General features: G+C 44.2%; 1 protein-coding gene across 2 annotated transcripts in view; it reads right to left on the reverse strand.

Annotated features, from left to right (window-relative positions):
• LOC126498436 (solute carrier family 22 member 19-like) overlaps positions 1–9,249 on the reverse strand; it is a 36,468-nt gene extending 27,219 nt beyond the window's left edge. Inside the window, exon 1 of one of the 2 annotated variants that reach the window (XM_050137102.1) lies at positions 168–9,247. In XM_050137102.1, coding sequence (XP_049993059.1) covers positions 168–569 — 402 coding nt within the window. In that variant the 5' untranslated portion in view covers positions 570–9,247. Of the gene's footprint in view, positions 1–167 lie in introns of both variants that reach the window. The other variant, XM_050137103.1, reaches the window with a different exon arrangement.
• Positions 9,250–14,078: the final 4,829 nt, after the last annotated feature.

The following is a 14,078-nucleotide window of genomic DNA, read 5'->3' on the forward strand; positions in this document are numbered from 1 at the left end:
ATTATTACCATTTTCAAAACAACCTCTAGATGCATTAAATATGTTTCATATATAATAGAGAAATTATTACAATGACTAAAAATTAAGGCTATTCTAAAAATGTGTATTTTTAAGGCTTTTAATAAAGTTCTATCATGAATGCTTGATGGGAAAAGGGATTGACTGACCTGGGTCACAGTGGTGGAGAGGAAGGTGCTTCGGTCATACACCCAACCATCCACACAGGGCTCTGTGTCTGGCTCTGTCACACTGGAGAAGCTGCCATTCAGATGAAGGAGATGCCATTGTAGTTGGACAAAGCGACGGCACTTTTCTGGCCTCAGGTTGGAGTCCAGGGGAACTGAGATCCTCAGGAGGTCATCTTGACTCAGGATCCCACTATCATTGCCAGAGACAGTGCCATTGTCAAGAACGGGGACCCAGCAGCGATGGCTAGGAATGGCTGCAGTAAAGTTCTCCAAAAGAGAGTGGGGAAGCACCAGGCCAATGCAGATCAGAAGGAAAACCATCTGAAAGATCTGGAACCTCCCCAGGCTGCCAATGTGAATAAGAAGGTCCTGAAAGGCCATCTAGGCTGAATCCCTATCTCCAGTGGGAGGCAAAAATGAATACATTTAGGTTTCTAAAACTTCTTTTTCACTAAGACACACTAAAAGGGTTGATTCCAAGCTCTTTTTCATGCGCCCCTCCTCTGAGTCAGGGTTAGGTAGGGAGCTGATTGCTTTGGAGCCACCAAGAGAAACAGTCGGGTGATTTGCTTTCTGTAATGGAGTCTGTTAATGATCTGCTGTGTGAGAAATTTTGTCAGTGCACTGTCCCATGTCTGCTCTGGACATTGATCTTCAAAGTTTCTGGGAACAGTCAAGTTAACTTACTATTCCAGGCAGTCATTTACAGAATTTGCAATCTCCCAGAATTGAAGTAAAGTGGTTTTCATTTTTCTGCTTCATGGAAGTTAGTATTTTGCTTAGTATTGAATTTGTGTGAAAGAGTTAAAGAAAACCATCAGAACTTGGAAGTAAAATGTGGTTGTCCGTGTTTTTACCACATCCAGGGTCTGCGTTGATGTTGTAGCTCCTGTTACCACGGGGGATGTGTGATTGCAGGGAATCTGGTTAGCCATCTGAGTCCATGGCATATGAGAGCTGACCCTCCTTCATCTGAGGAGACTGTCCCAGAATTCCAGACTGAAAAGCTCAGCTACCATCAAGATCCACATCCTGGGCCTTGGGTTTGCAAACCCTAGCATCTCTTACTTCTATGACCTTCTGGAGCATGTGAAGGGGTGGTCCTGCAGAACCATAGCCACAGGATCTTCATAACTTGGGGGCAACAACAGGAGGAGTTTTGGTGAGGGTCCAGCGATGATGGCATGCCAGAGCCTTGATCAAGACCAAGTGACTCATTGCAATGAACGTTTGTGGGTGGGGCTGACTGGACAAAAGGGTATACTGTGAGTCTCAGGATTTCTATTGCTGTGAAGAGATACCATGACCAAGGCAACTCTTATAAAAGGAAGCATTTAATTGGGGAGAGCTTACATTTTCAGAGGTTTAATCCATTAAAATCATGGTGTGACATGGTGGCATGTAGGAAGAGCTGGTGTTGCAGGAGCTGTTACATCTTGATATGCAGGGAGAAGGAAGCCAATTGAGACATTGGACAATACCTTGAGCACATATGAGACTTCAAAGCTTGCCTCCACAGTGACGTACTTCCTCCAACAAGATTATATCTAGACCAACAGGGCCACACCTCCTAATAGTGCCATTCCCTTTAGGGGGCATTTCCTTTCAAGCTACCACACTGTGTGACACATCATAGTTCCAAATGACACTAGGATGGATGAAAAGGTGTTAGAGAGGTGAGAAAGATGGAGGGGTGTGGTAATTTTTGTTTTTACTTAACTTCGGGGGAATTTCTTTAGCAGGGATGCTTCAGGGTGAGGAACAGATATGGAGGGACTGGAAGGTGAGCAGGATTGGGGTACAAGATGTCAAGTTCCCAAAGAATCAATAAAGAATTGTGTAATTAAATTTTTTTCTCTCAAAGCTTTGGGCAAGACTATGGGGGTTTGCTCACAAAGAAAGGATGTACTCTTTCAAAGGCAGGCTGGGTCAAGGTTACAACGACCCTGGTGCGCTCCGATCAGTTCCCTTATATCGATAAATGGTTGGAAATTTGTTCAAAACTCATTAGCTAGGCGTATGATTTGCACTTTTAGGGATTATCCTACTGTTTGGGTTTCTAAAACCTCCCTATCACTCACCTCTTGCCGCCTGTCCTGCCACTTTGGAAGTCTAGGGCTATCTGTTGGCTTCTCTTGCCTTTCCCTAAAACCTACGTTCACGTCTCTCATCCTCAGGCTAATCGTCTCCAGTTTCATTCTCCTCTTTCCAACCTCAGACCCCTCCATCCTTTCCCACTAAACTCTATACACTTCTGCCCTCTACTCCATCCCTACTACCCCCACTCCCTCCCCTGGATCTATACCACTATCTCCTTCCCTTCTCCCTCTGTCACCATCAGAATCCCATCTGTTGGGGACATCCCATTTCCTCACACCACCCACACTTCCTTGGCCACTTTTGGTTCTGGGTGAGCACCTACCATGCTCTGGACTCAAGAGTCAGTCCTGGCCTCTGTCTTTCTCTGTGAGAGACCCCACGCCTTCCCGGAAGTGGAGTAGGCATAGATTTAGGGGTAGGGATCTACCCTTTTCTAATCTGTGCCCCCTATTCTACTTCAGATCTGCATGACTGGAATGCCCTTTCCTCTTTTCTGACAAACTCAAAGCCTTAACTTTCCTCTGGCATCTGTCCTCTGCACCTATAGCCTGACCTGGGATGATTGCCAGTAACTCCTTCTGGCTCTGTTTTCCTCAGGGGAAAAGAAACATTAGGACAGAGTCAGTGGAGGTCTTTATTGCCTTAACTGCTGATACAGATACTGTTGTGGTTTGAAAGAAAATGGCCCCCAAAGGGAGTGGCATTATAAGAAAGTGTGGCTTTATTTGAGGAAGTGTGTCACTGTGGGGGTGGTCTTTGAGGTCTTTTTTCTGACTTTACTCAGTGTGACATTCAGTTGACTTCCTGTTGCCTGCAAGATCTGGCACTCTCAGCTTCAACACCAAGTCTGCCTGTACACCTCCATGCTCCCCATGATGATGATAATGGGCTGAACCCCTAACAGTGTAAACAAGCCACCCAATAAAAGCACAACCAAGCAGAGGTTGGTACCAGGGACTGGGGGTATTGCTGTGATAGGCCTGACTTCTTGGACTTCTGTTAAGAAAGTAGTGGAATTATTTAAGCACTGCGTAATGGACCACACTAGTAGGAGTAAGGACGAAAATGGTGCTGCTGCTGTTTGGAAATGTTGTGAGCTGACTCAAGAGGTTTCAGAGACGAATTTGAGTGTGTTGCTTAGAAATCATTCTTGTAATGTTTTGGTGAAGGAAGTGACTGTCTCTTGCCCTTGTCTGAAGAATCTGTCTGATGCTAGATTGAAGATTTTTGGATTAATTCCATTTGCAATAGAAATCTCAAAATATTCTAGTACAGTCTCTGTCGTGACAAGATCCCCAAACCATGTGTTCAAAGCTGCCAAGTTCTGCTGCATATGGGAGCTGGGACATGCTTCCCCCCCCCCATTCAATTACATCTTTACTAGCTTTCTATCTTTTATTGCCTATGCCTGATTGACCTGAAACAGGATTTCTAGACCAGGGTGACCTCAAACTCAGAGACCTACCAGCCTCTGTATTCCCAGTGCTGGAATTGAAGACGTGCACCACCTCATGAATCTCTAAGTTTTTCTTTAGTTCCTTTTCACAAATTGGAATCTTAGCTGGGTGGGATTTTTGCCCGGATGTTACTACTCTGTTCATTCAATGTTTAGTCTATTTATCTCCTTGAACACAGATTCAGCTCTATTCCACTTTCTGGTACCCCCTTTCTCCTCAAGTATTTTTCCTTGCTCAGTTTGCTCCTTTTATTTCTTTTCTTTTCTTTTTTTTTTAAAGAAAACAAACTATCTTTTCCATTTCACACACCGATCCCAGTTCCTACTCTCTCCCCTCCTCCCATTCTCTCCACCTTTCCATCCACTGAAGGCGCATTGATTTGAGGAAGGACCAAGGCCCTCCCTACCTTAGCTATGCTGAGCAAGGTGTCCCTCAAGAGAGAATGGGTTCCAAAAAGCCACGACAAGCAGTAGGGATAAATCCTGGTGCCACTTCCAGTGGCCCCTCGGTCTGCCCTAGTCATACAACTGTTACCCACATTATCTTATTGACTGTGTCCTTTGCTTTACAGAAGCTTCTCCAGTTCAGGGAGGTCCCATTTATTTATTGTTGACCAGGAGTCTCACTGGTTCTCTTTGGTCTCCATCTCATCTCCAGGCTCATTAGTAAAATCCTTAGAATGGGAAAAGTATGATGTCACGACCACCCTCGACCCGCAAGGATGACCCGCAAGGATGACGCGTGAAACCGGAGCTCTTCTCACTGCAGTTTTATTCAGGACTTTTACAATAGAAGCTCGCTCTCTCTCTCTCTCTCTCTCTCTCTCTCTCTCTCTCTCTCTCTCTCTCTCTCTCTCTCTCTCTCTCTCTCTCTCTCTCTCTCTCTCTCTCTCTCTCTCTCTCTCTCTCTCTGTCTCCCCCCCCCACCCCGCAAACCCAGCCCTTAAGTAGGCCTGGGCAACCAACCCTAGATAGCCACGTGGGCGCCGTTCATTGGTCCACGCTCATGTAAGCAGCTTGCGATTATCGGGTGATGATCGCAAGGGTCCGGCCTCTGCCATATATGGTGTTGTTTTTCACTGAGAGCACTGGCTTTCGGGATCACGGAGGGCGGAAGCCAGTGCCATCTTTAAGACGTGGTTCCACGCAGCTCTCTACAGTTCCCCTTTTTGTTTTACAAAGCAACAGGCAAGAGTAGAGGTCTGATCTCTGTTAGAAATGGGACATGTGCTAATGTCTTTCCGGATGTCATCCAACCAGAGAACATTACACCTGTCCGGTGTCCTTTTTCACAGAGGTGGGAGATAGACACCAACCCACATGCACTCAGACTTGCTCTTCTTGAGGTTGATGTATGCTTAACCTCAAGTGCAGTGCGCAAGCCTCGCATCCTGTGCTCGCTTACATCTCTTTTAAGGTAGATAGCCAAACTTGGGGAGACTGTCCTGCTTCAATGGCTGTGAAGGCCTGAATGATCATAACTGCATTGCGATGCTGTGAAACCCTTATGTGACAAATGCACCACAGGCATACCAGGGAGGCAAGCACCATTAAGCTTGCCAGGGCTCTTATTCCCGCCCACTCCTTCAGATGATCCATGGAGTGATCCAGGAAGATAGTTCTTCTGCCATGCTGGTATCCATGCATGTGGAATCTGCAGTCACCATCGCCACCCGCAACTTTTCCAGTTGTTGTTCGAATTCACCAGACCAATAACCTAAAAGACATCTAGATAATTCTTTAAACAAATTAGCTGCATGAGTCATATTGAATGCTGGTCACACACAGCCCCGGATGGATAGAAATGTCTGACAGACTAGGATATAGACTTGCCTCTAATAACATACCCCAGCTGCCATACCCCCGTGGCTCATTCATTCTTGTCAGCTGAGTGCATGGAAGACACCTTCTCCCTCGTGCACCTCTTTGGCTTCCCTAGCAACCCAGCTGATCCTGCTTCTGCTCTGAAGGGGCCCCGCTTAAACTATGTTTTAGGGAATTTGGGTGTTGTCAATCTCTCTGGCTACTTCCTGCTGAGCGGGGACCTTGCTTTCTTAAGGGTTTTTACTCAGTTCGCAGCGATGGCAGGGGAGAGGCAGAGGCTCCTCCCCACCGAGCTGGAAGGTGGAGGCGTGGCAACAGGGAGCAGCCCTCCGGTTGCCCTGGGCTGGGACGGAGGTTCAGGCCAACTGTCTTGTGCTGTGCTTCTATGCCCTGAGGCAAGTCCTGGTGTTTGCAGCTTTGTAGACCCTCAGTGCTGCTTGGCCGTGGAGCTGCCTAGAGCTCCTTGGCCTTGAGGCCGCAGCTGCTCATACTCCATTGCAAACTCCGGAGGCCTCGGTAATTGGAACCATATGAATATAATTCCCTTTCTCAGCGTACCTTGTTTAGTGGCAAAATCTAGATCTCTACCAAGCCTGTCCCAGGATGACACATTAAGATTGCCTGAGATGGCAAACCAAGAAGCAATTGTGTCATATTTAGCCAAAAAACTCTCCATAGCGCTCCGAAACAGCTCATTAAGAGCCAGAAAAATCAGGTGTGATGTTGAAGCGCCCATTCTAAAATCCCATTCTTCCTTTTAGTTTCACTTTTAAACCGTCCGCTGTAGTCACGGCCCTATTACCCCCACTCTCCCTTCTACCAGCGAGAGTGGAAAACCCGCTTTTTGTCCCGGATCCCCAGCCTTACCTGGGGACTGTCTGGTGCACCCCCTGACTGCAGCAAGTTCTGAGCTCCACAGAGAGAAGAGAAGCGATCCCCATAGGGGCCACCATCTGTCACTGCCACCCTCGACCCGCAAGGATGACGCGTGACACTGGAGCTCTTCTCACTGCAAGGCCATTTCCGGCGTTATTGCTTAGAGTTTTAGCTGGGGTCATCCTTGTGGATTCATGGGAAATTCTCTAGTGCCAAGTTTCTATTTTTTAAGTTAAATTTATTTCATTTTTTATTGATTCTTTATTGAGCCCTACATTTTTTTCTGCTCCCCTCTCTGCATATCCCCCCCTTCAACTCTCCCACAAGGCCCCCATGCTCCCAGTTTACTCAGGAGATTTTGTCTTTTTCTACTTCCCATGTAGATTAGATCTATGTAAGTCTCTCTTAGTGTCCTCATTGTTGTCTAAATTCTCTGGGATTGTGGTTTGTAGGCTGGTTTTCTTTGCTTTATGTTTAAAAACCACCTGTGAGTGAGTACATGTGATAATTGTCTTTCTGTGTCTGGGTTACCTCACTCAAAATAATGTTTTCTAGATCTATCCATTTTCATGCAAAATTCAAGATGTCGTTATTTTTTTCTGCTGTGTAATACTCCATTGTGTAAATTTTTCTTATCCATTCTTCAGTCAAGGGGCATTTAGGTTGTTTCCAGGTTCTGACTATGACAAACAATGCTGCTATGAACATAGTTGAGCACATGTCCTTGTGGCACAATTGAGCATCCTTTGGATATATACCCAAAAGTGGTATTACTGGGTCTTGAGGAAGGTTGCTTCCTAAATTTCTGAAAAATTGCCACACTGACATCTAAAGGGGTTGTGACAGCTTGCATTCCCACTAGCAATGCAGAAGTGTTCCCTCTCTCCCCATAACCTCTCCAGCATAAGTTGTCAGTGTTTTTTTTTTTTTTTTTTTTATCTTGGCCTTATCTTATCTGTCTGATGTGGGGTTAGTGAAGATCTTTTCCCATTCTGTAGGCTGTCATTTTGTCTTATTGACCATGCCCTTTGCTTTTCAGTTTTCTTAATTAGCGATTGGTGTAGCAGAACCCCTCCCAGAGTATGTGACAATACTCCTGGGCTGGTACGCCTGGGTTCTATAAGAAAACAGGCTTGACAAGCTATGAGCGAGCAAGTCAGTAAGCAGTACTTCTCCATGGCCTCTGCACCAGCTCATAACTGTAGGTTCCGGCAATACTTGAGTTCTTGCTCTCACTGCTTTTGAGGATGAACTGTTACATGGAAATGAGAGGGAAATAAAGAATTTTCCTCCTCAAGTTGCTTTGGTCATGGTATTTCATCATAGCAGTAGTAACCCTAAGTAAGACAATAACTTGACACAAGTTAATTCATTTGAGAAGAGGGAACCTCAATTGAGAAAATGCCTCCATAAGATTGGGCTGCAGGTAGGAAAGCCTGCAGGACAGTTTTACAGCTAGTGATGGATTGGGAGAGCTCCAGCTCACATTTAATGAGATCTTCCCTGGGCTGGTGGTCCTGGGTTCCATAAGAAAGCAGGCTGAGCAAACCATGAGGAGCAATTTAGTATGCAGCACTCACCCACAGCCTCTATATCAGTTTCTGCCTCCATGTTTCCAGCCTGTTGTGAGTTCTTCCTTTTGTTCACTCAGTGGACTATGGCTCAGGATATGTAAACCAAATAAACACTTTCCTCCCTAAGTTGCTTTACCATGGGATTTCAGCACAGCAGTCATAACCTTATCTGACAAATCTACTGTTAGAGACCAACATGTCATTACTGTCTTATTCCACTCATGAAAATGTAGACATTCTGTCTTTACAAATATATGGACATGAGCCTGTGTCTTGCTGCAAGGTATAATAATTTATGAACAGCAGTCTGCAAATACACGGAGAGGACCAAGAGGTAAGTGATCACCCACCTGGTGGGACACCCAACTCTCTAGGTCCTCCTTAGTGAGGCAGGACCCTGGGTCCCTCCCCCACCTGCCTCAGGTTCTCTAGCTATCCAGCAGGCAAGCTTCTTGCAGGTCGGCTGCTCCAACACCCCAACCCCAATGATAGGACCCTGTAAGTTGCAAGTTGCACTCAGCTCCCAGATCTCTATACCCCATGAGCTCAGAGGAACTCTAAAACATAGGCCACAAATACACAGAGAGACGAAGAGGTAAGTGACCACCCATGTGGTGGGACACACCAATCTCTAGGCCCTCCATTCCAGGGCAAAACCACGGGCTACTCCCCAACCTGCCTTCAGGTTTTCTAGCTATCCAGCAGGCAAGCTTCCTGCAGGTCGGCTGCTCCAACACCCCAACCCCATTGATTGGACCCTGTAAGTTACAAGTACCATTTTGCCTCCAAACATACCTATCTCCCACAACCTAAGAAGAACTATGAAACACAGGCTGTAACTACACAGAGAGGATCAAGAGGTAGGTAGACTGCTCCTACATCCCCCACACTGTTGATCAGATCCTGTAAACTACAAGTCCCACTCTGTCCCCAAATTTTCCAATGCCCCATTACCTTAGAGGAACTCTGGGTTTTCTCTCTCAGTGTGCTACATCTAATCTCTCGAGTGACTCATTTCCCCCCAGTTTTTAGACAAATATCAGAGCAGATTTTAAAACAGGATTTGTCGTGACACCATTGCATCCGTTCCAGTTGCGACCTGGAAACAGCGCCATCTGCTGGTTAACAGGTAAAATGGCAGGTTTTTTTTCTTTTTTGTTCTTTTCTTTTTTATTTATTTATTAAAGATTTCTGCCTCCTCCCCTCCACCGCCTCCCATATCCCTCTCCCTCCCCCAATCAAGTCCCCCTCCCTCATCAGCCTGAAGAGCAGTCCGGGTTCCCTGCCTTGTGGGAAGTCCAAGGACCTCCCATCTCCTTCCAGGTCTAGTAAGGTTTTTAATGGGACATTTGCCGCAGTTTTTGCTGCCACTATGGAAGAAATCACAAGAGGCCTATATGCCTATGGAAGTGCCTCAATTTACTGGTTATTAGGTTTCAGTTTTCTTCTCCATATTGTATCAGTATGGAAGTATGTGGCATTAATTGATAGGATTAATACCATGATAGGCAAAATTGACTCCATATCTAAGGGTACTAGGAACTTACCTGAGAGGGTCCAGGCTGTTGAATTTGACATTCAGAAGTTATCACAGAGTTTTGATAAAGTAACAGACAGAATATACCTCCAGGATGGCAATTTACATGATATCCAGGAGCAGTTCAAGGAGGAGATGTTATCTTTGAAAGGAAACATTAAGACCTTGAAATCACAGGTGCAGAATGGGGACCAGAAAATTGATACCATAGGGAAATCATTAGAAACATTTGCAGGTCAGGAGATTCAGGCTTTATGAAAGATTATGATTAAGAGATTTGAAATGATTGAGGAAATTATTGGAGCTGATGAACAGGGTGAGAAGACACAAGGGCAGGAAACACTGTCACCACCAACTGTCAGAACTGGTTTACCGAGGATTTTATAGCGACATAACCTGTAATTTACTCTGACAAAGCGTCAACTTCTAAAGGCTCAAAGGGAGCCAAAGAAGGTAGATGGACGCTGACAGGAATGAATGATCTAAAGGAAATTAAGCATGTCTCTACATTTGTTAAGGAAATGATAAGAACTTGGGCTTCTAATGTCAGGGTTATGCCCCATGATTTCTCCCAGTTAGCATCAGCGGTGTTAGAGGATGGACCTTCCTTGATGTTTGGAATTTATTTCAGAGAAGAATCCAAACATATGGAACAGCAAGGAAGAGCAAAAGGTGTGGAGGTTTCACAGGATCAAATTCTTGGTGTAGGAGCTTATGCTGATCCATAGGTCCAAGCTCTTTATGACAAAGAAGTATTGTCCCTAGGCCAAAAGCAGCCTTGAATGCTTGGGATAGAATACTAGAATCAGGGAGAAGGATCGAGTCATATACCAGGATTAGGCAGGGACAGGGAGAACCCTATACTGACTTTTTACAAAGATTAAATAAGGCTCTGCACATAGGAGAAACAGATCCAGAAGCTAGACAAATAATTCTTGAATTGCTGGCTTTGGAAAATGCAAACTTAGAATGCAAAAAGATAATTGGGCCTTTAAGGTCTTGATTGACACCTATGGATAAATGGATTCAGCATACCATGAATTTTCAGATGTTTACCTATGATGATGAATCCTGGGTAGGAGAAGCAATTTCCAAAGCAATGAGGGGACATCAACCTGCCAAATGTTTTAATTGTGGTAAATTAGGACATCTGAAAAGGGATTGCAGGCAAGGAATTTCTAGGAATAATACCTCATCTGGGAATGGCTCCACCTCTCTTCAATTTCAAAATGGTAGACATACCATTTCTGCTAGCTCTGGGGCTACCAGGTAGGAGCCACACTCAGCACTTTAACTTTGAGACTGAGCGTGCGGCACATAAACTCTTTCTTTTTGAGTTACAGACAAATCTACCACACAGAGCACTGCGCAGCCTGGAAACATTTTTTTCTGTATGGTGGCAGGAATCCATCATGCTCTCCTGCCTGCCTGAGCCTGATCCCACAGTCTGCCCATGCAGGGAGCACAGACATGGTCTCAGAGTACTTTCTTCCAGATCCCAAGCAGGAAAAAAAAAAAAAAATCCAGTCCCATAAAAACCATTCAAATGCTTTATAGCCAGAGTTCACGTTGGCAGCACAGCCCAGGAAGCTGTGTTTTAAAACCCACACAGCTTTTTTCCTGCTGAGGCTGCTGAGTCAGGAAAATTTCTTGGCAGCACCCTGCCAGCAAACAGCAAAAAGCTGTGTTAAACTCTCTCTCTCCTTTTTAAGCCCTCTCAGGTTTTTAAGTGGATTTAGTCCATCACGTTGGGCACCACTCTGTTGTAAAAGGGAGAGCAGGCTGCTTTTCATCACCTGGCTCCCAGCTAGCTTTACCCGAAATAATTACAAGGAAACTGTATTCCTTTAAACACTGCCTGCCCCATTAGCTCTAGCCTCTTATTGGCTAACTCTCACATCTTGATTAACCCATTTCCATTAAATCTGTGTAGCACCATGAGGCTGTGGCTTACCGGGAAAGATCCTAACCTATGTCTGTCTCAGGCTGGAGATTCATGGCATTTGCCGCACTTCCCTTCTTCCCAGCATTCTGTTCTGTCTACTCCACCTATCTAAGCTGCTGTCCTATCAAAAGGCCAAGGCAGTTTCTTTATTTAACCAATGAAAGCAACAGAAATACAGAAGGACCTCCTACATCAGTTGCTTTTAAAATGTAAATTCAATGATCTACCTTCCTATCTCATCATATTTATATTTGTTTTAAAAAAATTTTCCCAAAGGAAATCCCTGAGATTACACATTTATACCCCAATCCCCAACCCTATACCAGTTATAATCAACCCCTAATTGGTGTCCCTAATCCTGAGGACAAACTTTGTTGGGAGAGGGGACTTCATCTTCTAGAATTACTTCCAGCTGTCCCTCCCTGAATGTGCCCAATCACATCTGATTTTGGAAGCTAAGCAGGTTCCCACCTGATTAGTACTTGGATGGAAGACCGCTTGGTAATACCAAGTGCGGTAGGCTTAAAGACATGCTCAAGCACTACCTAGACTTTTTTTTTTCAAAACAAGAATCTTGAACCTAATTTCTGTTGTTTAGTTTTTTTTCCTGACCATTATACATAACAACTTGTAACCAACACACTAAACAAGGACAAACATCCATAATCCATATTTTGGGAATGTGGGCATAGTTGATGATTGGGGGAACTTAAAACCTTATGGGGACACAAAGAAAGTTTAAGATTATGGCCAAGTAGTCCTGGAGTATTCTGTGAGGCTGGATCATTTCAGCCACCAGTCTTGAAACTGTTCTGAGGTAGAACACATAGGCAACTACAACAAATGTACTCTGAAATGTTGGATCATCTGGGTCATCTGATTCTATTGGAGATTTTTCATCTGGTCTTCCTTAATTAAACCTTATTTTTCTTAGCCAAGAATGAATCCACAGACTCTCATTTCCTGGAAAAACAAAAGCAAAACCTCTTATTCAAAGTGACATATCTTTAGACTTAAATTTTGAAGTCAAGGCATTTTGATCAAACCTTACTTTTATAAACCTAGAGTGAATCCACAGTATCTCACTTCCTGTGGAAGAAAAGCAAAATCTCTTCTTCAAATTATCATACATTTTGACTTAAATTTTGAAATCAAGACATTTTCAGAATATATAGGCTGGATAATTCCAGCAGCATTTTTATTGATTTATTTATTTAAAAAAGACAGAGTTCTGATCTCCAAAATATACAAAGAACTCAAGAAATTGGTCATCAAAAGAACAAATAATCCAATAAAAATATGGAGTACAGACCTAAACAGAGAACTCTCAACAGATGAATCAAAAATATCTAAAAGACACTTAAGGAAATGTTCAACATCCTCAGTCACCAGAGAAATGCAAATCAAAAGAACTCTGAGATTCCATCTTACACCTGTAAGAATGGCCAAAATAAAAAATACTGATGACAACTAATGCTGGAGAGGTTTTGGGGAAAAGGGAACACTTCTGCATTTCTTGTGGGAATGAAAGCTGGTACAACCCCTTTGGATGTCAGTGTGGTGATTTCTCAGGAAATTAGAAATGACCTTCCTCAAGACCAAGTAATACCACTTTTGGGATATATACCAAAAGGATGCTCAATTGTACCACAAGGACATGTGCTCAACTATGTTCATAGCAGCAATGTTTATCATAGCCAGAACCTGGAAACAACCTAAATGCCCCTGGACCAAAGAATGGATAAGGAAAATGTGGCACATTTACACAATGGAGTACTGCACAGCAGAAAAAAAAACAACAGCATCTTGAATTTTGCAGGCAAATGGATGGAGCTGAAAAACATCATTTTGAGTAAGGTAATCCAGATCCAGAAATACAATTATCACATGTACCCACTCATAAGTGGTTTTTAAACATAGATAATAAAAACCAGCCCATAAATCACAATCCCAGAAAACCTAGACAACAGTGAGGACCCTAAGAGAGACATACATGTATCTAATCTACTTGGGAAGTAGAAAAAGATAAGATCTCCTGAGTAAATTTGGAGCATGGGGACTTTGGGAGAGGGTTGAAGGAGATAGGAGAGGCAGGGAGAAGAGCAGAGAAAAATGTAGAGCTCAATAAAAATCAATAAATAAAGAAAAAAGAAAATAGACTATCTTCTTTCATTATACATACCAATCCAAGTTCACTCTCTCTCTTCTTCTCCCATTCCCTCCACATACTCCCACCCCACCCCCAACCAATCCTCTGAGAAGGTAAGGCACATTGCTTTGAGAAGTACCAAGGGCCTCCCTACTCTATCTAGGCTGAGCAATATATCCATCCAAAGAGAATGGGTTCGCAAAATCTAGTACAAGCAGTAGGGACAAATCCTGGTGCCACTGCCAGTGACCCTGCAGTCTGCCCCAGCCATGCAACTATCAAACACATTCAGAGGGACTAGTTTGGTCCTATGCTTGTTCCTTCCCAGTCTGACTGGTGTTGGTGAGCTCCCATTAGCTCAGGCACACTGTTTCAGTGGGTGTTCCCATCATGGTCTTGACCTCTTTGTTCATATTCTCACTCACTCCT

This window comes from Alexandromys fortis, unplaced genomic scaffold (genome assembly GCF_014885135.2).
Source record: "Alexandromys fortis isolate MF-2015 unplaced genomic scaffold, M_Fortis_MF-2015_v1.1 scaffold_3, whole genome shotgun sequence".
NCBI classification, from domain to species: domain Eukaryota; kingdom Metazoa; phylum Chordata; class Mammalia; order Rodentia; family Cricetidae; genus Alexandromys; species Alexandromys fortis.